The 24105-nt window shown below is 49.8% G+C and overlaps 1 protein-coding gene across 1 annotated transcript in view; it reads right to left on the reverse strand.

The window, feature by feature from the left end:
- lrp1bb (low density lipoprotein receptor-related protein 1Bb) overlaps positions 1 to 24105 on the reverse strand; it is a 205622-nt gene that overhangs the window by 118388 nt on the left and 63129 nt on the right. The window contains exons 14-22 of the mRNA XM_086144762.1: positions 23970 to 24092; positions 23522 to 23674; positions 22597 to 22722; positions 22398 to 22511; positions 18258 to 18338; positions 17943 to 18113; positions 15108 to 15290; positions 8162 to 8362; positions 3998 to 4243 (exon numbers count right to left, since the gene is read on the reverse strand). Coding sequence (XP_086000888.1) covers positions 3998 to 4243; positions 8162 to 8362; positions 15108 to 15290; positions 17943 to 18113; positions 18258 to 18338; positions 22398 to 22511; positions 22597 to 22722; positions 23522 to 23674; positions 23970 to 24092 — 1398 coding nt within the window. The remainder of the gene's footprint in view (positions 1 to 3997; positions 4244 to 8161; positions 8363 to 15107; positions 15291 to 17942; positions 18114 to 18257; positions 18339 to 22397; positions 22512 to 22596; positions 22723 to 23521; positions 23675 to 23969; positions 24093 to 24105) is intronic.

The raw sequence follows: 24105 nt of genomic DNA on the forward strand, positions 1-24105 counted from the left end.
CTGAATATCCAAACTTCCTCTCTCCAACCTCGCCATCCATCTCAGACCAATCGGTTCTGGTGCCGAACAGCCGTACCTACTTTAAATTCAAACGACATAAGATGGAATTTAATGCGAGTCCGTACGGCACAGAACCGCTGGATGTTCATCCCCGAGACGCTTGGTGCCTCTTCTAACCAGGTCATAGACAGCATCCGATCCAAGCCGTCATCAGGCGGGAGGCAGGACTCACCCTGGACCGGCGGCCAGTCAACGGCAGGGACGCAAACAAGGACGGACAATGTTCACTCGCTCTCTCATGGGGGGCCTCTTCTTCTTCTTCTTCTTCTTCTTCTTCTACTTCTTCTACTTCTTCTTCTCCTCCTTCTTCTTCTTCTTCTTTCGGCTTTTCCCTTCAGGTGTCACCACAGTAAATCCACTTTCTCCATCTAACCCTATTCTCTGGATCCTCCTCTCTCACACCAACTACCTTCATATCTTCTCTCACTGCGTCCATAAATCTTCTCTTTGGTCTTCCTCCAGACCTCCTGCCTGGCAGCTCCAATTCCAGCATCCGTCTACCAATATATTCTCCATCCCTCCTCTGTCCATGACCCAACCATCTCCGTCTGGCTTCTCTGACCTTCTCTCCAAAACATCTAACATGTGCTGTTCCTCTGATAGACTCATTCCTGATCCTCTCCATCCTGGTCACTCCCAAAGAGAACCTCAACATCTTCATCTCTGCAACCTCTAGTTCTGCCTGCTGTCTTTTGGTCATTGTAACAGTTTCTAGTCCAAACATCATCTCTGGTCTCACCACTGTCTTGTACACCTTTCCTGTCCACCATTCCTGTCCTAATGATCTTCCATCTCTTGGTACCCCCGACACTTTTCTCCACCCATTCCAACCTGCTTGGACCGTCTCTTCACCTCTTTTCCACACCCTCCTACGCTCTGGACTGTTGACCCCAAGTACCTGAGATCCTCCAGCTTCTTGATCTCCACTCCCTGTAGCCTCACCGTTCCACCCGAGTTCCTCTCGTTCACACACATATATTCTGTCTTGCTGCGACTCACTTTCATTCCTCTCCTTTCCAGAGCATACCTCCACCTCTCTAGATGTTCTTCTACCTGTTGTCTGCTCTCACTGCAGATCACAATGTCATCCGCAAACACTAACTCTAACCCTCTCTCATGGGGGGCCATTTTCCCAATTTTCTCCAATTAACCTCAACCTTAACCCCTAACCCTGACCCTCCCTACCCCCCAATGCCACCCAGACCATCTCGCCCCATCACTCCAGCATCGCTGCCGTCATTAAAAGGCTCAGATGAAGGCCGGGCGTACGGACGACCCAACGGAAGCACGGTGTTCACTTCAATCTGGAAACCGCATCACGCCACCCGCTCTGTCACGGCGGTCCTGGATCACATGACGGACTTAGAGTCACTCCAGGATGATAAAGAAGACCGTAATTCTACTTTTTATACTTCCAGAGCTCCCTCGATCACACTCAGTCATCAATGACTCTGTCATCTGTCTTCCAGATGACTTGAAGCATCTGAAACGCTGCATCAGATGGATTCCAGAAGCGTTAGCTGAGGAGGAACGTTCCAGATATCGTTCAAACCTATCAGGAGCCGCGGCAGCCAAACCAAACGCCGCGATCGTCGTTTTTATTTCCCGCTAAAGTACAATCACGACTTGTCGTTTTTTTTTTTCCGAGGGACTCGTCGGCGCAAACCCCCTCCCGATTTCGCACCGGCCTCATTTCTCTTCCAAGGTTTGCTTGAATCAGCCAGATGTTTCTGCTTGCGGCTTATAAGGCACACGTTCAGAAGGATTAACCCACGTGATGAAATCCCACGTACGCCGTCCTTCCGAGGCGGGCGTTTCTTCTGACGCGCCTTATCGCCGCACAACTCCGCATCGACTCCGCGGTAAATCCTGCTCGGGAAAAATAAATGCGGCGCACAAGTGCAATTAAAATGGCGCCCTTGCCTCAATGACACTCCGGACTAACGAGCCACGCTTCCGCCGGAGAATTTATCTGCGCTCGCAGGTTTTTCACACAAATCTTTTTATGACTTGGATGCGCGAAGGGGAAAAGCGGCGAGCAGATATACACCTGGGACTTCACAAAGAATCCAATAACAGCCCCCTCAAGATTAAATTGAAATGTTTGTGTTTGCATGCACGCTATGATTTATGAAGAGGCTGTAAAATTCTGATCGGCCCGCGGAGGAAATGGCGTTTTCTTTTCCCGCCTTAATGCGTGATTAGAGACGCGGCTGCCATCAATCTCGGGGTAAAATACAGAGGCGAGTAATGAAAAGGGGGTTCATAAATCTGAGCGTCGCCGGCCGGTAGCATGTGTGAACTGTATTTTAAGCAGCTGTAGAACAGGCTCATACAACAGATTATTCAATACCACCCGGAGAATAGATGGGAGTTAAGGAACGTCAAATACGGCGCCTTCGACCGTCGGGCCCGGGACAGGAGGTGAGAACGCGCCCGAGATCCGAGCGCTCGGACACCCGCGGAGGTCCGGGAGCCGTGGGTCCGACCACTCCTGCACCAATACGCGCTCGCTCACAACCACTAAGACATTTTCTCTTTGGCGAGAATCCTTTTCTTCCGCTGTGCAGATTTAGTGGTAGGTGGGATTAGAGGAAAACACACACACACACTGAAGCTAATTATAACACTGGGTGCTAATCTGCTGCTGGTTTGGTAGTAAACACCTTGAAACCAGACAGCTACGCTCCAAACATGAGCACCTCCTCTCGGTCTCCCCGTACCTCCGAGTAACTGAGGAACTCCAAGTAACTGAGTAACTCTGGGTAACTGAGTTCCTGCTGACAGAAGTTATGTCTTGGTCTCTTGATTCCATGGTATTCTAACGATGTGCCTGAACAATAAGTTTAACCGCCAAATGTACGGCACCCTGGCGGACAGAGCCTTCGCCATCGCCGCCCTCTGGAACTCCCTCCTCCCGGCCATCCGAGAGTCCAGTTCACTGTCATCCTTTAAACAAAACCTCGAGACCCACCTCTTCCAAACCACTCACAACACCTACAGCCTTTCCCAATAATTGCGTGTATGTCCTGTGTCTTCTGTCTTGTATGTCCTGTGTCTTCTGTCTTGTATGTCCTGTGTCTTCTGTCTTGTATGTCCTGTGTCCTCTGTCTTGTATGTCCTGTGTCCTCTGTCTTGTATGTCCTGTGTCTTCTGTCTTGTATGTCCTGTGTCTTCTGTCTTGTATGTCCTGTGTCCTCTGTCTTGTATGTCCTGTGTCTTCTGTCTTGTATGTCCTGTGTCTTCTGTCTTGTATGTCCTGTGTCTTCTGTCTTGTATGTCCTGTGTCTTCTGTCTTGTATGTCCTGTGTCTTCTGTCTTGTATGTCCTGTGTCTTCTGTCATTCACTTGTAAAGCGTCTTTGAGTACCATGAAAAGCGCTATACAAATCCTATGTATTATTATTATTATTATTATTATTATTAAATGATTTCATCTGTTCATAATCAGTTTCGCTCATCCTGGCCGGAGCTGGATCTGGATCTGGATCTGGAGCTGGATCTGGAGCTGGTTCTAGGGCCGGAGCTCGTCCCGGACCCTCTGGCCGGCCGACCCTGGACCGGACAGCAACCCGGCACGGAGACACTTACAGGGATGGACCGCCGCTCACCCTCCCAGCCACAGCTCACACAAAGATATACAACTAACCCTCAACCTTCCATCCACATGTCTGGACCCTTCAGGGTCTCCAGGGGACCTCCTGCATGCTGGAGGAACCCCATGCTGACCCTGCTCCTCCTGGGTTCAAATGATAACACCAAGATGGAAAATTCACACAAATGTGCTCCGAATCTTCGAATGAGAATTACCAAAGGGAGTGAAGTAAGAAAAATGCAGGTATTTATTTTGAAATGGTTTGAGGGTCAGATCCATGTCTGAAGGTTCCCTCTGAGAACCGCGATAGTCCTCCCCGAGCGGAGGGACGACGCTCCCTTACCCGTGCTGTGGCAGCCGTCTCCGTCCGGGTCCAGCGTCCATCCTGGATAGCAGGAGCACTTGACGGTGGTCTTGTACTGCTCGCACACCTGGCTGCACCTCAGGTGGCGGCTGCAGTAGTCCACCACCTCGCAGGTCTTGTTCCCGGAGTCCAGGTGAAGGCCGGGAGGACAGGAACACACCACCCCTTTCCCCGGCGCCACCGTGCACTGATGGCTGCAGCCGCCTCGGGCCACCAGACACATATCTGAGATGGAAAGGAGGCAGAAGATCTCGGCGTCAGCGGGGAGAAGAAAGGGAGGGAGGGCTCAAAGAGATTAAATAAAGAAGACGTTGGATCTGCGACATCTTAATATCTGACTCCGTCACGCTCCCGCTGATTGCCGGCCGTGTCAGTCTGAAAGTTTTCACATTGAAAGCCGAGTGAGAAGGAAGACGTCCTCCATGATCACGCCGGGGTGGAAGAACAAAGGGTGTGAGGTGCAGAAGGTCTGCAGCGTGCCGAGCGAGGCCTCTCGTAGACCTTCCTCTGCGATGCGCCTGAGGTTGCGGAGATGTTGCGGGCGGACGTCTTCGTCCCGCCGCGTTATTTGTCCTTTGCACCCTGTTTTCACGCCCGCCACGCCCATCGCTCTCCCCTCCATGGCAGGACCTTCAGCAGCAGCGACGGCACGTGTCCACCAAAGCGGCTAATATGGCTGACATCGACCCCTCGGACTGATGTCGAGCCGGAGCAGATGTTAGAAGAACCAGCACTCCACAGAAGGAACCTTGATGTTAACCAGGGGCGCTCCAAGACAGCGGCCGGTCTGAGGAGATCTCTTTGCCGCCTGAGGGCATCTCTGTCTGGTCCATCAGCTTTGACCTCTGGAGGTCCACGTCTGTGAAACCCAGCATTTCACGCCAAAGCTCCAGCATGCAAGGACAAAAACACCTGAGATGTAGTAACTACATGATGAAGGAGACCTCACAGCAGGGAGAAGAGCTGCCATACCGCCTACCAGAACCCGGAGCAGGAGAAACCCGAAACGGCGGCGGCGTTCTCTGATTTTAAAAACGGCTTTAGTTGCATTTCATGTGAATAAAAGTTCAATTATTTGCACACAGTGAATTTGTTTCTACTCTGCCGCCGCAGGTACTGCTAACAGGCATCAGCACCTCCACCATCTGAGGAGAACCACCTCTCCGAGCCTCTCCTGCCGGTCCAGGACGGGAACCGATCAATTCTTGCTTGGGGATGCATGCATCCATCTCCATCCTGCTGGAGACGCCGATGGAGATACCAGATGGGTTGCCAGATCTCACCGGTGAACCTTGAATCCTCAGCTCTGTGTTGAGAAAAGAAAATAGTCTCGACCATATGGAAGACAGGCCGTCGGAGGAGGAATCCAAACATCTGATATCTTCTGTGATTCTAGAACCAGAGCGTTGGCCGTTATTCTCGATCCCAGGACCTCAGCTCTGGAGATTTGGCTGACTATGTTCACGCCCTCTTCCACCCGGACCGTGGACCGAATGAATGAACACCTGGTTCCCAAACATCAGCGCCATGTCAAAGCCGTTGGAGATGTGTCCTCCTTCCCGGCATGTGCCAGCTGAGATCAGTCCAGGACCTCCTCCTTCGAGGTGCAAAGGTGATTTTTAAGTGATTTTTCATTTTCATCTCATGCTGTAACAGCGGGCCACCCGTCGATACCCCAGAGTTTCTCACTTGTAAGGAATCAAAGAGGAGCGAGCACAGCAGGACCACATCCAAAAGCCCTGCTCCTTTATTTTGGTGGTCTTATCGCTGAAAGCGGAGTTTTTGCGGATAAAAACCACAGCTTTCTTCTGGCTTGAAGCTCCCTCGTTCTCCCGAGAGGCCTGCTCGGGTCGGGGTTTGGTCCTCCTTTGGCTAAAGGGCAACAACCAATGAGCATACAAGTGTAAGACCGATCCATGAGCTGCGGTCAAGACACCCTGCCCTCGTTCTACTAGGACTACGGCTACTTCTACTTCATCTAGTACTTCTACTTCTTCTACTACTTCTTCTTCTTCTACTACTTCCACTTCATCTACTTCTTCCACTTCATCTACTACTTCTTCTACAACTTCTTCTTCTTCTACTACTTCCACTTCATCTACTGTTTCCACTTCATCTACTATTTCCACTTCATCTACTACTACTTCTTCTTCTTCTACTACTACTTCTTCTTCTACTACTTCCACTTCATCTACTATTTCCACTTCATCTACTACTTCTTCTTCTTCTTCTACTACTTCTTCTTCTACCACAGCAAACTGTGTTTCCCTGTTCCCGGGACTTGCCACTCCACTTCATCTTCACGTCCACCGGCTTTGCTCCCTGTGTTTGTGAGGTCGGCTTCAGAGTTAGCTCAGGTGTAGGGTTGTGATTAGTTTGGTTTAGGTTAAAGCAGGATTAGGGTTCGGATTAGTTAGGTTAGGGTTGGGTTAAGTTAGGTTGGGGCTGGATGAGGGGTTATTTTAGGGTTAGGGCTAGGTTAAAGACGTGTTGGGATTTGGGTTGGGTTGGACAGGGTTAGTGTTAGGTTAGAGATGTGATTAAGGTTAGGCTAGTCTTGGTTGCTAGTTGGTGTCACGCCGGTCGGTCCGGCTCTGGTTTGTTTCCTGCCTCACAGTTCTGTATTCAGCAGCTCTTTTTCTTCTTGTTTTTTCCCTTGTAACGGCTCCCGAGCCGTGATTTTGCTTTTGTTTCGGATGATAATAAACATCTCCGGTCGCTTCCTGTCTGCCTGTTGTCATGCCGTGTTTGAGTCGGTGTCCCGACACCAACGCCGAAACAGCGCGGCGGGAAATAAAATCAGAATTCTTTTTTTCCCCTTTGTTGTTTTCTTGTTTTGCAGAAATCTAAAAGGACAAATTTTTACCCCGCGATCGTCTCCACAATCTCTCAGGAACTGTGTTTTTAAATCGCTTTTTTTCCCCTCTTCCCTTCAGTCCGTTATATCATCCAGGCTCTGCAATTACATCTCACCTGACCGTCCAGACAGAAGAGAGGCTGACGCAACCAGACGGGGAATAAAAAAGAACACATTCATGGATGCATAAATCAGTAAGGTGACAAATCAAAATAAAGGATTACATCGATCAAAAAAATGACACGTTAAAAGATAGATAGATAGATAGATAGATAGATAGATAGATAGATAGATAGATAGATAGATAGATAGATAGATAGATAGATAGATAGATAGATAGATAGATAGATAGATAGATAGTTGGGTTGGGTTTTTCCATGTCGGGAAAGCGACGTGTTTGGATTCTGAAAAAGGCCGTTATTTTTTAATGCTGGGTTCCAACCGGTGGATTCCACTGAACCTGCTGCCGGCCTGATATCCGAAGCCGCCCCCAAATAATCCCATACAGTAGGATCACCATGGCGCCCAGCCTCGGCGCGAAGGTAAGGGGGGGACGTCAGAGCACGGCAGGATTAGCGCCCACTGCACAGGGAGAGGAAGGAGCCAGGACGGTCCTGAGAGGATGACGCTTCATTTTTGGAGATTTAAAAAAGGATCCGAGCCTCCGGTTTTATGCGCCTCCTCGGACGAGTCGGACCGGATCGTTCCAGTCTCGCTCACCTCCGTGGCAACCCTTTGGGTAGCCGAGCAAGGAGAGGCCGCGACCCGAACCGACTCCCGGCCAGAGACCCGGACCAGATGACCGGCACTGACCATGGCGCCGCTCGCCGCCGTCAAGGTGCAAATAGTGATGATCTAATGATAAGCGGGAAGGCGTGGATTAGAGGAGCAGCACCTCAGGTGGGAGCGAAGCCCACCGAGTCGGTCTGCAACTGAGAAGTGAGTCATCTCTGACCCGCAGCTTCTACACGCCGACGCCGAAATAACGGCAAATAACCGCACGCTTTCCAACATGGCGGCGCCCTTGGCATCCACCAGATGTTCTCCTCAGACGGGATCGATCCTTCCAGAAGGTGGGTGCTTCTAATGCTAATGCAGATGGTTAGAAATCAATTACAAGTACTTATCGCCACGACGTCTGCGCTCGGGCGATCACTGAAAGAGGAATGTTTTCCCTCCTCGGCCGAGCGCCGGCGAAGGATAGGCCTCAGTGGCGGCGTTTCCAACCCGCCAGGAACGCCGACGAGACGTGACCTCCTGCACCAAACGTTAGAAAGCGGCCTCACCACAGATGGGGCCTTCGTCGGAGCGGTCGCTGCAGTCCACCTTGCCGTTGCAGATCTTGTCCGGGGTGAGGCAGACGGCCGAGTCGTTGGCGCAGTGGTATTTGGGCGGTTTGCAGACGGAGGACTCGCAGGCTTCCTCGTCGGAGCGGTCCTCGCAGTCCAGGTCCCCGTCGCACACCCAGCTCTTGGTGATGCACTTTCCTGCGGAGCAAAAGGCGAATGCTGAAATGTCCGAATGCTCTACTTAGATGAAGCAAACGCACAAATACAAAGAGCAATAATTCAGGCTTTGCAGTGAGATTTGAGTTTTTTCTGCTGAAATGAATTACACTTTGGTGTTGCTTTTCCGCCACTCGTGCTCAGATCTTGCAGACGTTCTGGGCCCGATACTGAGCTTCATCCCGGTCAGGAAAGAGGAGCGAGGGGATAATCGGGGCGAGGAAGCGATGGAGACGTCCAACCGGACGCCTCCATGCTGGTTTTTCAATGGACAAAAAGTAGGAAACGGGATAAAACCCACGTCCGTGCAGGAGCCGGGACACATTGGTGGACCCCTGCGCTGCAGATGGGGAGGAGGCAGATGTTTCCACAGGACGTCTCATCACCTCTGCGCAAGCTAGACTTCCAATTCGATGTTTTTCCCATCCAGCAGTGCGGGAGGCTGCGGGCGGGAAGCCGCCGTGCGTGTCCATGTGAGCGAGTGCACGTTCCCGCATATATTCATACGCCTCTGCCGCATTCCGGTCGGCCTCAAATAAGTTCCCCACATGGAGTGCGGCCACGCTTGAAACCGAAGGCCGTTTGTCAGCGCCGGCTTCCATCCTCGACTGCTCCACTTTCCGCGGACCGAACGGCGGCGCTTTGCGGGAATCAGCCCCGAATGACAAATGAAAGGACGGAGAGAAAAATCCCAGGATGGAGAGCGGAGGGATGTTGACGGCGCGCGAGAGGGCCGGAGGAAGCCGACGAAGAGGGAAAACACAAGGCGTGATTATTCGGGGAGTGGGAGGCACAAAGGGAGCAAACTCGTGGAAAGCAACCGCAGCTTATTACCGCGAGAAGGAATATATACTTTATATTCAGGATAAAAATAGCAATGGCGCAAACATCTCCGAACGAGATCCTCCTCCCTCTGCGAACCGTGTCACAACATTTACTTTCCAAAGAGGCGTTTATTCCATGTCGATGAATATTCGCTGTAGGACGGGGTTTCGGCCGGTCCTGTATGAACATGGGATGTTTGTGGAAACCTGCCTCCGCCCCCTGCTCGCGCTAACATTAGCCTCCGTGTTGGTCGGTGCTAAACGCTCTCTAAATGAATGACAGCGGCTGACAGATATATTGGATAGTTTTACCCGCTGTGACAGAAAGTGTGGCGGCTGGATGAAAGAGCAGCCGGGGTGAAATGACTCCTGGCCTCGGGCAAAGAGATGCGCGGTAGGAATAACTTTCGGCAGAAACTATTTATCTACTCCGGCTCGTCGCCTCCTTTTCCCGGGTGTCTTGTGGAGCTACTGATGCTCATGCAGATTGCAGGCAGAAGCACGGAGGGAACGCCAGAGGAACCGGATCACAGACCTCGGCCAAAGACCTCGGCCGGAAAGACGACCCGCTCAGTTCACGATCCAGGATGCATTATATTTATATACTCTAATATTATATATACTCAAATATGACATATTCTGTAATATAGTATATACTATGATTGGATATGTACTGTAACAATACACATACTCTAATCTGATATATACTCTTATTTGATATATGCTATAATATTACATATACTGCAATAATGCAGCCTCAGGGCGGCACTGGCCCGTGCCTCTCCAAGCCTGCCTTGGGGGGACACGGAGCAGTGTCTCCCTGTGCCGGTCCCAAGCCCGGATAAATGCAGAGGGTTGCGTCAGGAAGGGCATCCGGCGTAAAACTTTTGCCAAAACCAAACATGCGAGTCAACCAAAACTATACCATACCGGATCGGTCGCGGACCGGGTTAACAACGACCGCCATTGGTACTGATGACCGACAGGGTACTAATGGAAATTGGGCTACTGTGGGTCGAAGAACAAGAACAAGAAGAAGAGGAGGAGTGCGTGTTCGGAAGCAGAGAGAGAGGAGGAAAGGAAAGAGTCTGGGACTGAGAGGAGGGACTTTGAATGTTGGGACTATGACAGGAAAAGGTAGAGAGTTGGTGGACATGATGCAGAGAAGGAAGGTGGAGATACTGTGTGTCCAGGAGACCAGGTGGAAAGGTAGTAAGGCTAGAAGCTTAGGAGCAGCTTTAAGTTGTACTATTATGGTACTGACAAGAAGAGAAATGGAGTAGGAGTTATCTTGAAGGAGGAGTTTGTTAGGAACGTCCTAGAGGTGAAAAGAATGTCAGATAGACTTATGAGTCTGAAACTGGAAATCGAAGGTGTGATGCTCAATGTTGTTAGTGGCTATGCCCCACAGGTGGGATGTGAATCTGAAGAGAAGGAGAAGTTCTGGAATGAGTTGGATGAAGTGATGCAGAATATTCCCAGAAATGAGAGAGTGGTCATTGGTGCAGACTTCAATGGACATGTCGGTGAAGGCAATAGAGGGGATGAAGAAGTGATGGGCAGATTTGGTATCCAGGATAGGAATGCAGACGGACAGATGGTGGTAGATTTTGCAAAAAGGATGGAAATGGCTGTAGTGAACACCTTTTTCCAGAAAAAACAGGAACATAGGGTAACTTATAAGAGCGGAGGTAGGAGCACGCAGGTAGACTACATCTTGTATAGACGAGGTAACCTGAAAGAGATCAGTGACTGCAAAGTAGTTGTAGGTGAGAGTGTAGCCAGACAGCATAGGATGGTGGTTTGTAGGATGACTGGTGACAAGGAAGATGAAGAGGACAAAGGCAGAGCAGAGGACAAAATGGTGGAAGCTGAAAAGGGAGGAGTGTTGCATGGTTTTCAGGGAGGAATTGAGAAAGGGTCTGGGTGGTCAGGGTGAGCTTCCAGATGATTGGACAACTACAGCTAGTGTTATCAGGGAGACAGGTAGAAGAGTACTTGGTGTGTCATCTGGAAGGAAAGTAGATAAGGAGACTTGGTGGTGGAATGAGGAAGTACAGGAGTATATACAGAGAAAGCGGTTAGCGAAGAAGAAGTGGGATACTGAGAGGACTGAAGAGAACAGACAGGAGTTCAGGGAGATGCGGCGAAAGGTAAAGATAGAGGTAGCAAAGGCAAAACAAAGGGCTTATGATGACTTGTATGCTCGGTTGGATAGTAAGGAGGGTGAGAATGATCTATACAGGTTGGCGAAACAGAGAGATAAAGATGGAAAGGATGTACAACAGGTCCGGGTGATAAAGGACAGAGAGGGAAATGTATTGACAGATGCTAGAAGAGTGATGAGAAGATGGAAAGAGAACTTTGAAGAACTGATGAATGTGGAAAATGAAAGAGAGGCAAGGGTAGAAGAGGTGACTATTGTAGACCACAAAGTAGCAAAAATTAGTAAAAGTGAAGTGAGGAAGGCATTGAAGAGGATGAAGAGTGGAAAAGCAGTTGGTCCTGATGATACACCTGTGGAGGTGTGGAAGTGTCTAGGAGAGGCAGCGGTAGATTTTCTGACTAGATTATTCAACAGGATCTTAGAGAGTGAGAAGATGCCTGAAGAATGGAGACAAGGTGTGATGGTGCCTATCTTTAAGAATAAAGGGGATGTGCAGAATTGCTGCAACTATAGAGGGATAAAGTTGATGAGCCATACAATGAAGTTATGGGAAAGAGTAGTGGAAACTAGACTGAGAGCAGAAGTCAGCATTTGTGAACAGCAGTATGGCTTCATGCCTAGGAAGAGTACTACAGATGCAGTATTTGCGTTGAGAATGCTAATAGAAAAGTACAGAGAAGGCCAGAGGGAGCTGCATTGCGTTTTCGTAGACCTAGAAAAAGCATATGACAGGGTGCCAAGAGAGGAGCTCTGGTATTGTATGAGGAAGTCTGGAGTGGCAGAGAAGTATGTTAGACTGGTGCAGGACATGTATGCTAGCTGTGAGACACTGGTACGGTGTGCTGTAGGGGTAACAGAGAAGTTCAAGGTGGAGGTGGGACTCCATCAGGGATCAGCTCTGAGCCCCTTCTTGTTTGGAATGGTGATGGACAGGCTGACAGATGAGGTTAGACAGGAATCCCCATGGACCATGATGTTTGCGGATGACATTGTGGTCTGTAGTGAGAGCAGAGAACAGGTAGAGGAACATCTAGAGAGGTGGAGGTATGCTCTGGATAGGAGAGGAATGAAAGTTAGTCGCAGCAAGACAGAATATATGTGTGTGAACGAGAGGAACTCGGGTGGAGCGGTGAGGCTACAGGGAGTGGAGATCAAGAAGCTGGAGGATTTCAGGTACTTAGGGTCAACAGTCCAGAGCAACGGAGAGTGCGGAAAAGAGGTGAAGAGACGGGTCCAAGCAGGTTGGAATGGGTGGAGAAAAGTGTCAGGGGTACTATGTGATAGAAGACTATCGGCCAGAATAAAAGGAAAGGTGTACAAGACAGTGGTGAGACCAGCGATGATGTATGGACTAGAAACTGTTACAATGACCAAAAGACAGCAGGCAGAACTAGAAGTTGCAGAGATGAAGATGTTGAGGTTCTCTTTGGGACTGACCAGGATGGAGAGGATCAGGAATGAATCTATCAGAGGGACGGCACATGTTCGATGTTTTGGAGAGAAGGTCAGAGAAGCCAGACTGAGATGGTTGGGTCATGGACAGAGAAGAGATAGTGAATATATTGGTAGACGGATGCTGGAATTGGAGCTGCTAGGCAAGAGGTCTGGAGGAAGACCAAAGAGAAGATTTATGGACGTAGTGAGAGAGGATATGAAGGTAGCTGGTGTGAGAGAGGAAGATACAGAGAATAGGGTTAGATGGAGAAAGTTGACTCGCTGTGGCGACCCCTAACGGGAAAAGCCGAAAGAAGAAGAAGAAGATTACATATACTGCAATGTGGTGTATACTGTGATATGATACAGTATATACTGTAATATGATACATATTCTGATATGATATATACTTTAATATTACATAGACGTAATATGGTATATAGTATGACATGATATATACTTTAATATTATATATACTGTGATATAAGATCTATTCTAAAATTAAATATACATAGTATGATATATATTTTAATATTTAATATACTGCCATGTGGTGATATAATATGATATGATATGATATACAGTATGATATAATATTAGACATACTGTAATATGATATAGTTTAATTTTACATATAATGTGATATTATATATACTCTAACATTACATATTTTGTAATACGCTATATAAACTATGATATGATATTATATGATGTGAAATTTTAATATTACATGTACTGTCTTTCTTCAAAAATAACCTCAAGACCCACCTCTTCCAAACCACCTACAACACCTACAGCTCTTCCCATTAACAATGTTTATGTTCTATGTTTTTCTGTCGTCAACTTGTAAAGCGTCTTTGTGTACCGTGAAAAGCGCTATGTATTATGTATGTATTATTATTATTATTACTGTAATATGGTATAAACTATGACATATATCATAATATTTTATACACTGATATTATTTATACTCTAATATTACATATAGTGCAATATGATATATAGTATGATATGATATGATATGATATGATATATACTATTTTATGATATGATATAAGACCTTTAAACACTTGATGGCCTTGACTTTGGTACTTTATAGTTTTATTTGTATTTCTTACTCTCACCCTTTTTTTTACTTTTTATACAATTTCCCACTATTATTTATTATTGTTATGTTTCACTTGAAACTCTGGCATAACAATTTCCTTCGGAATGGATAAAGTTGTTCTTATTCCTATTTTTATTCTTATGATATAATATGATGTGATACTTTAATATTACATGTACTGTAATATGGTATATAGATCTGATATGATATATAATTTAATATTATATATTCTATGGCTCCTCAAGGTAAGAATCATTATACATAAACACCACTTTTTTATGAAGCCCACACATTTAGTTGTTGCGGTGCGCCTCTGCTGTGGTATTCCTATCGCTTGTGAGGAACCATTTATATCTTTGTACTTATTTAGTGTAATTTTTCAGTGATCTTCGTGGGACCTAAGAAAGCAAGTGGGAACCCAGACAGAAGATGCTTTCTGTGGAAATGAAGCCCAAAGGTAACATCCTGAAGCAAAAGGAATCCACAACAGCTATGAAGCCTTCCAATGACGTCACTTCTATGGTGCAAAAACACACATCTGTACACGACCACATGGAAAAGCTGCTTCTGAAGAAAGAGTGCTCTACATGGAAGGATTTAAAACCTGAGCCCACAGAGAGATTTAAAAAAAAACATCTAAATACAAACCCACTTCTGGAACAAGTTAAATACGTATCTTAAGGGGCCACTGCAGTGTTTTATTATTATACATTCTGTTATATTCCATATACTGTAACATTACATATACTTGTATATTTGTATTTACCCTGCACTTACATTTGAACACACTCAATTGATCGGGGACGTCGGTTTTTTTCCAATTTGTTGTTTTTTGTTTTGATCCACTGTCTTCTAAGTCCTCACACCTTTCTAACGCCTTTATTTTTACAGCCGGTAAAAGTCCCAGAGATCACTGAGGTTCTTCTCATATTGTGACGTCTCTAGTTTCCCAGACACCCGTAAACCCGGACTTCTTCCTCGACTCGCTTCGAACGAATCAATAAATGAGGATCCAATCAGCACGTTGACGAGCTTTTCAAACAAGCGCTGAGAAGAAGAAGAAGAAGAAGAAGAAGAAGAAGAAGAGACCTTGGTTCTGTTCTTCATGTTAAGTTCTGCCGACCCATGTTTATCTTCTGCCTCTGGTACCGAGTCCGTCGGGCGCCCTGAGTTGTACCGTGACGGTTTGCTCACCGGTGTCCTTGCAGGTGAACTTGGCTTTGGGATCGCACATCCTCTTGGTGCCTTCGCAGTTCTTCTCGTCGCCGCCGTCCTCGCAGTCCTTGTCCCCGTCGCACCTCCAGCGCTCCGGGATGCAGGTCCCGTCCGTGACGCAGTGGAACTCCTCGCCGCTGCACTCGATCACGGACGGCAGCACTGGAACAGAGACGGCAAAGAAGCGGTCAGGAGGAAACGCCGCGCTTCAAGCCTTCCGTCCGGGTCCGCCACGACTTTAGCACCGTTTATCAGACCTGAAGTCCATCGCTGTCACCGGTGAGACGTCGGCGATACGTGGGTGGCGGTCGATCGATCAATTGACCGGCCGATGAAATGTAGGCACCAAGTTAATACCGACGATCTCAAAGAAGTCCACCAGGCTGGTGGATAGTGCGCTCATTCTTCTGGATAGCAGACACTGCCGATCTGAAGATCGCCTTCTGGAATGTCTCGCTGTGATTTTTAACACTTTTTTCAGACGGTAAATTGAATTTACCTCCGGTCCTCCGCTTATCTTGAGGAGGCAGCGACCGTAATTACAGGTCAGCGGGTCGGAGGAGGAAAAACATTTCAATTTGGTGAGCGGAGGACGAGGAGGCTCCCCGTGATTCCTCCTGGTCAGACCCTGATCACATGGAAATCCACTGGCGGGAGATAAACCGCGACGGAAAAAATTCTGCGAACGCGCCGCTTCGTCCAATCCGTGGCGCCGCAGAATTAACCATAATAACTGTAATCAATATCTTTTTTCAATGCGTTTCCTTTAAAAGGTGCCTCGCCAAAGACTTATGGCATTTTCCCTGAGCAAATATTTATCTTCACAATCAAGGCGGTGAGCGGTAATTACACAGCGCTTATTTCCAAATGGGAAACATATTTCACCCACAGCATCGCAGGTTCCCGCCTCTAATGCTTCCCCGGAGTTTATGCCTCCGATGCCAGATTTGTCATTGGCGGCAAATCGCAGCCTCGCGTTAGCACGCCGCCGCGAAGGCCCGTAGCGCGACGCATTGCAGGTGTCGGGCCGAGAGAACGACGCGACTCATTAGTCAGAGAGTCCTAAGCGCCGATGGACGGCCTACACCTTCTCCTGGAGCCTGGAGAGCTGCGAGGTGTCGAGACCGATAAGGGTTCTGATGTAATTACACCCAAACGTTCGGCCAGATCTGTTTAGCACAGCGGTTCTTAACCTGGGTTCGATGGAACCCCAGGGGTTCGGCGGGTCGGTCTCAGGGGTTCGGCGGAGGTCAAGACACACATTGGTGATGACATCACCGGCCGCAGGTGATCACGCCACATAGCTCGGCCTATCCGTGCTGCGGGGATTTTGGCGCGCTCAGTTGTAGTAACTTGTGACTGTCGTGATGGTACGTCATGTGATTTCTTTCTTAATATTTGAATCCCTTCATACTAATTATGTCGGGCAAAAAAAGAAAGCGGTCGGAAGAACACGTACAATACGGATTCACATGTGTGACGGAACGCGATTGGAATCGATGTCCTAACTGCATGATTTGGAACGACAAGATGAGCAATTCTAGTCCAGCACCGGCAAAACTAAGGAAAGGGTTCCTTCGGCTGCATGGAGATGGGAAGTACAAGAACATAGCGCTTGCTGGATTCAAGGTGAAGGGAGCCAGATTCCATGAAAAGGCTCCTCTGCCTGTTCTTTGTACCCATCGACGAACCGATCCTCCATCCAATAAAGAAGGGTTGGGTGAATGCGCATGTAAAACAGGTGGGGTTCGGTACCTCCAACAAGGTTAAGAACCACTGGTTTAGCAGAAGGCCTCGGTATCGGCGTCACGTTGTTGCCGACAGACGTGTCTTGGCAACGGCTGGAGTCGTTTCAATTACAAAAAAACACAATGTTTGCATCCACAAACTTCAAATAAGTGCCGAATCAGAATGAAGACGGGAGGCTGAGCGGAGCCTCGGGAACAGAAGCCACGTTCCACACAACTCCATTAGCTATGCCTGGAAAGTGCCTTCCGGAAAGTAAATTAACTTGCTGACCTCGAGCGGACAATATTATGGCTCCCTCACCTGCATGCATTTTAGAAACAATAATAATAATCACAATAGTTATTAAAGTTATAATCATACTAATAATAATATATACCGATGGAATAAAAACATTCCGCTGTCCATCTCACGTCTAATATTTTTCCTGGAAGAGATGCAGTTATGCAAATTTCATTGCACCTCTGAGCACTGACAGTACAAGCATTCATTCATTCATTCATTCATTCATTCATTCATTCCAGGCCAGGCCTTGCGGTTCTGCGGTGCTGCCGGTGAAATATGTCATGTGTGTGAATTTCAAGGTTTTACCGACGAGGTCCTTTACTTTAGTCTCAGCGTGTGAAATGCAGCAACTGACTGACACCGAAGGACAGGAGGCCAGAAAAATGTCTTAACAAGAAGAGAAAAGGCTGGGGGTCCGGCGGCGACGTCCCCGATTTATCCCGGCGCTCTGGCCATCAATCTGGAGCCGCCGCTGTCGAGTTTGTCCTGAAACGCAGTTGCCTGGCGGCGATTGTTGACGGAGCACCCGGCGCAGGGCGAGGCTGTATTCCTGCGCTCCGCCCCTTCTCAGAAAGATGCCGCTACCTGCCGGACGCTCTCAGGCTTTTTAGCCGCTCGACTCAAATTCCACGTGGGGAAAAGAAGCGGCATCCCTTATCTACATGTCAGAGGGAAATCAAAAAGCAGCCGAGGCTCCTAATTAAAGCTAATGCCGCGCTAAATTCCAGAAAAGTCGTCTCGGGCGCCACAACTTCCTCCTCTGGCGATCGGCGCCCTCCTTACTTGCCGACCCCCCTCTGCATGTCACGTTCTCGTCGCTGAAGTCGCCGCAGTCGTTTTCCCCGTCGCAGGCCCAGTGATCCGGGATGCAGCGGCCGCTGCCGCAGCGGAACTGGCCGTCGGAGCAGGACTGCGCGCAGCCCGCCTCGTCGCTGCCGTCGCCGCAGTCGTCGTCTGAAAAAAGGGAAACGCAAACCGTGAGCCGCGCAGGAAACCCCGGGAGGAGGGCGAGGTCGGAGGTCGAGGTCGGAGGTCGGAGGTCGGAGGTCGAGGTCGGAGGTCGAGGTCGGAGGTCGAGGTCGGAGGCGCCGCCGTCACCTGAGTCGCAGCGCCACTTGACGCTGATGCAGCGTCCGTTGGAGCAGCTGAACTGCGTGAGAGGCTGGCAGGCAGGAAGCGCTGGAAAACATGCAGGAGAAGATGAGAAGAGGACCGAGCATTTAGAATCACAGAAACCACGCGTTCATCCAGGCAGCAACGACGCAGCGGAAAGCGGTCCTTCGGCCGTCGGCGCCGCCGTCACCCAACCTGACAGGGACGAACCGCGACCACGCTGGTTTTCTGCTCGACGCTTTTTCCCCGGGCGACAAAGAGGCGGGAAAAGTCGGTCCTGGACGAGCGCCCGCTGCTCATTCCTCCTCCGGAGAAACTACTTATCAGGGACAAACAGCGGCAGCTGACATGCAGGGATGGCTTCTTTCTATACATATTGTAATTACATCATTCATTGAATCAAATTTGATTCATTTCAATTCATGTACCTAAATATGTATTAATTACATAACTTTATTAGTTAATTATTGAGCAAATAATATATATCAATATTCTTTACATTACTATATCTTTTCTTACTATCGATAAGAAAGTAACCTCTGTGATGGCAGAGCTAAAGATTTCAAAAGATAAAGAAGAAATTACAAATAAATTCACAAAAAGTGAATTAAAAGCCTAAAAGAAAGCATGATTCACACACAGGGCTGTGCATGGACTTATTGAGCTTCATTCATTTATTGACTTATCGAATATTGATTGGAAAATTCATCAAAAATATGGATTTATCTATCCATCCTTCTTTCTTTCTATTTATTCATATTATTTATGTCTTTATATTTTAAAACACAATGACAATGTATTTAGTATCTGGGTGTTAAACAGACTTCCCCCGTTCCATTTCGCTAACAAATCTAATCGCAGAAAGCAGAAATGGTCCGGGGTCGGCCTCGATTACTCACGGAGCAAAATCAATAAACCATCGACCGATCCGTTCTATTTGCTCGTTCCTTCAGCGTTTCCTCTCCGAGGGCCGAAGGCCTCCGGTCCCGACATCACCTTCCAGGAGAAACCAGAGTCTGGCCGGCCGGCTGAAGGCCGCATCCTGCCTCCAGGACCAAGACCTGAAGGTCCGGGACGGCGGAACAGGATCCAAGACCGACATAGAGGAAGAACTGCTCCAAGAAAATGGCTACAGGTAGCCGATTCACCGTCCATCCATCCATCCATCCATCCATCCATCCATCCCTCCATCCATCCATCCATCCATCCATCCATCCATCCCTCCATCCATCCATCCATCCATCCATCCATCCCTTCATCCGTCCGTCCGTCCGTCCGTCCGTCCGTCCATCCATCCATCCATCCATCCATCAGCCATCCATCCATCCATCCATCCATCCCTCATCCATTGGGTTGATCTCCTTGGTCACTGGAGTCTAGGAGACTTCCTGATCTGAGTAGGTGGAGGTTGTGAGGTGGAGAGCCACAGAGCGCCACGGTGAGTCCAGGATATGGATCCTCCTTCCAGTTACAGACTGACGCCATTGTGAGGATTGACAGTCTGACTCCCTGCGGATCCTCAGATAGCGATCTCCTCCCTGATCCGGAGATACTGTACATACGGTACCTTTTTTTATTACTTTATTGACCTGATGTAATGCAAGCGTCGGGATTGATTTGCCGGCATCGGATGCTCCTGCCGGAGCTCCGCCCGGCTACGGAGACGACACGTATCCTCCTAAAACGTAATGGGTCCCACTGACAGGCTGTGACGGGCCGGAGTTTAACATACATTAAAAATGGAGCACTTACATCCATAAGTAATGAGGGTTTCAAGTAAACAGTGAGCCCTGGCTAAAAATGAAACACCCACATCCATAAATAATGGCGGTGTCGGGTGTACAGAGGGTCCAATTCCAGACAGTGTGTGACAACTACTAAACAACTGACAAACAAAATCCAAATTAGCATCAATCTCTCAGGCAGCCGCTGGAGCTTCAGGTGTTCCAAAACCCACAGCCGACGCTCCGGAGCGACGCGAGCCGCCAGAGCGGCGCCGCCGAGCGCCCGCGGAGCAGCGTGACCCGAGGACGAATATGTTTAGCCGCGCGGCTTGATTATGATTGAATGAAGCCGAGCATGAACTTTAATTACTGCTTACACCCCGGCTGTTTGCGGCTACGAATCCAGGCGGCTCAGGACACACAAAGAGAGCGAGGCGAAGCGCCTGGCAAACGCAGATCACTGGAAACGGCTCTTTTACCGCAAATACATATTAAAAGGGATCCGCGCTAAATGGCTGCCGCTAACGCGCGCGCTTCAACTCCTACCCCACCTTCACTTCAGGACTCCGTAGAAATGTGAGTCGCTCCTTCAAAGAGCCCCTCAACCTCGCGTCACTCCTTTCTTTCTCTTCATTTACATATGTTCTCAGAGATTAGCCCGACGCTCCGCCGGGCGTGTTGTGTAACACCGCCGAGACGCAACTCCGGCGCAGCGACAGCTCGCTAAGTTTCCCGCCACGGCCCTCTAAGCTGATTCCATCACACAGCCAACGCCACGTCTGCTTCCCGGCCCGAAGAACGCCGCATCAATAATTCAGCCGGCGAGACAACAAAAGGCATTCTTCCCCGAGACTTCGGGAGTGCTTGAACGCCTCGAACGGGGCGCCGACAGATTACGCCGGGTCTGAGGGAGCCGGTCGAGCCCAAGCGCCGTCACAGGGACGTCTCGATAAAGCCGACAGTAAAGAGCGTGAAAATGAAACACGGCGCTTGGCGCTACTTTAAACCACACATGCTGCTAACAAAGAACACGCGCTAACGTCCCCCGAGTGACCCGGGGGTTTCCGATTGGCCGCCAGCCGATGACACGGTAAAGCAGGCGCGTTTAGCACAGCTCACGAAGGGACACGGAGCCCAATCTGAGACCTTCTCTGGTGGTAACCAAGGCAACCCAGTCTTCAAGCAGAGATGGAACGACTGGCAGTTTACGGTGTCCCAAAGTCTCCCTCGCAAGTTTGCCCGCCGGCGACGCGAAATCGGGGAAATTTTCAGGGACGGCCGAGCAACCTGAGAATTAGCCGTCCGATCCGGGATGCGGTCACTTGACGCGGGAAACATGAGGGATAATGTCCTCCTTACAGTAACAACAGTCAGAACAGTAAATATTCATAATAACAGGTGATAATGATAAATTATGGGTTCATATCGCTGAGAAAAATAACGGTAATGGACGATTGATGAACCCGTTCATTCTAACGATACCGATTGTTATTTGTCAGCGTGGCGGCTCCACCAGACGCCCTCTGGTTTGATGCCGCAGGTGTTCAGCTCATCCACGTTCATTCAATGGAGCTGCGGGAACTTTAAACGGCGATAAAACACGCGTCTAACAGCTGCTCCGGCCGACCAGCCCTCCTCAGGTGTGCGCTTCGCCGCCGCCACTCGCCGATGTTGCCGTCGCTGTTTGCCGGCCTTCCGGTTTGTCTTTGAATAAAATGAATAAATCCCCGGCCGTGGCGGAGCGGCGGGGGGTTCATGTGGAAAATCGCGTTGCCGCTCGGAGCTCCCCGAGGAGACGCGCAACACAAACACCCGGACGGGCCGAATATTCGCTTTCATAGCTCCTGAATAAACACGGCTCCGCTTCTGAACGTCCTCCACCTCACTGGACGTCAGGTCTTATTATCTTGTTTCGCCACGGCTGCAAGAAGCTGAAGATATCGCTGAGTAGTTTCACTCCACCAAATACAGATGATTGTTTTTTTCTTTTTTTTTTTTTTGTAAGAACAAATAGTTTCTCTCCGCGCTGGAGATAAAACCCGCCATCCCAGAAGATTAAATGTGTCCGTCAGAGGCGAGCAGACGATGGAAGGTGAGCCGTGGACCATCTAATGATGCAAGCATTGAGTCAGCCGAGTCTCTGCAGGTTTTATGGGGCCGTTTAAAACATTTCATTCGCCGAGGCTTTAAATGTGCCCTAATTACGGCGTGATGTTATTAACTTTGAAGAGCAAACAGCCGGCCGTCCCCCCAGATGTCCTTTCCGGAATGATTCACTTTAAAAGCTGGCCTTTTAACAAAACTCTTGGCTGAAAACCCCGTGACGGCCGGAGCGCCGGAACTCACAGGGCGCCGTGAAAGACGGCGGCGAGCGGCAGCGGCTAGCAGAGATAGCACTCACCGCAGGAGGCCTCGTCGGACATGTCTCCGCAGTCGTCCTCCTGGTCGCAGGTCCACGCCCGCGGAACGCATCGGCCGTTCAGGCACGACAGCTGGTCGGCCTGGCAGGACCGGGCTGGGCGGAGGGAGAAGAGGATTTCTGTATTTCTGCATCACGTATTTCCGTCCTGACCCCGCAGGACCGGCGCCGCCCGGCTCACCTGAGCAGGTGAGGTTGGCTTCGTCCTCTCCGTGGCCGCAGTCGTCGGTCCCGTCGCAGAGCCAGCGCTTGGGGATGCAGCGGTTGTTGCCGCACTTGAAGTGATGGCCGGGGCAGGAGTGGTTGGCTGCCGAGCACCAGGAGACACGTGCACATTAGAAGAAGTCGCCGACGACTGAGAACGAGCGAAACGCCTCTTAGTTTTGGCGACACGTGGCCATCTAGCCTCTCATGGCGGCTCAAGCCCCGCCCCTCGCTCCATAAGGGGAAGAAACATCCCACGAAATAAATGCGACGCTCTATCGATGAAAACCGAGCCCCGGACGCAACCTGGATTCCGACCGGGGGTCACCCAGAGCTGCGTTGGTCACAACCCGCGTGATTGGTTGGACAGTGGTTGCCACGGATACCATGCCTCCACTTATTAGAGGCGGCGGGATCAGACTGAGCCTTCAGCTTGGGGGCAGCAGGGTCAAGGACGCACTCCTAAGCAACCGGGCTCTGCGTTAAACACACATAATATCCGAAACAGCGAGTCCGGCTTCTCCGGCCGACGCCGTGGAGCTCCGTGGAGCTCCGTGGAGCTCCGTGGAGCTCCGTGGAGCTCCGTGGAGCTCCGTGGAACTCCGTGGAGCCCCTTCCAGCTCTGCAGAGAAGGTATGCTTTGGTTTAAGATGGAGCTGGTGATGCTTCTCATGCATCCAGAGCTGCTCTGCCAGTGTGATACATCTTCCGACAGGTGCGTCTGCTCTTTCTGCCGACATCCCACGGGGCAGGTTGGAGAATAGCTTCCCGTGATGTGCCGTTACCGCTGTGTTTTCATGACGGCGGCAAAAGCACTTCGGGTCGGAGGGCGCGGCGGCGCCCAAACGGACGGCGCCCGTGGAGACAAAGGTTAAACGGGAGCAGGACGACGCGATCCTCACAGCAGATGTGGCTCTCCTCGTCGCTGCCGTCCAGGCAGTCGTCGTCTCCGTCGCACTTCCACAAGGCCCGGACGCACCGCCGATTGTGGCACTGGAACTCGTCACTCGCGCAGCGCCGCGGCTCAGAGCCGCCGCCGCCGCCGCCGGAGGCTTCTGGGGGAACACAATCAGCCGGACGCTTTCACTGAAAGATGTGTTTGGAGGACATTATGGGCATAATGGCAACAAAATATGCTAATAATGTCTGCTGACCCTTCTCTTATCAGCTGGGATTTGGCCAGCATTTCTGGAAGCCCTGTTTTTAGTAGGCAATTATTCCTTCATCAGCTGATTTGCATGTGAGCAGATAAGGTTATTATTCGATCGTCCTCCCGCCGGACGGCTCCGGCGTGCAGGGAAACGGTGATCTTCGGCCTCTCGCTCCGTCTAATTCATTATCTCCCCTTACCTGCGCAGGTGACATTGTTCTTCTCCAGGTTCTGGTTGTCGGCGCAGGCACACACTCGTCCTCCTGGGATGGCGAGGCAGAGGGTACCGCAGCCCCCATAATTCAGGCTGCACGCATTGTCTCCTGCAGAGGCAAA

The sequence above is a fragment of the Fistularia commersonii genome, chromosome 4, assembly GCF_037954325.1.
Source record: "Fistularia commersonii isolate RoL2024-O1a breed Wild chromosome 4, RoL_Fcom_v1.0, whole genome shotgun sequence".
Lineage (NCBI taxonomy): Eukaryota > Metazoa > Chordata > Actinopteri > Syngnathiformes > Fistulariidae > Fistularia > Fistularia commersonii.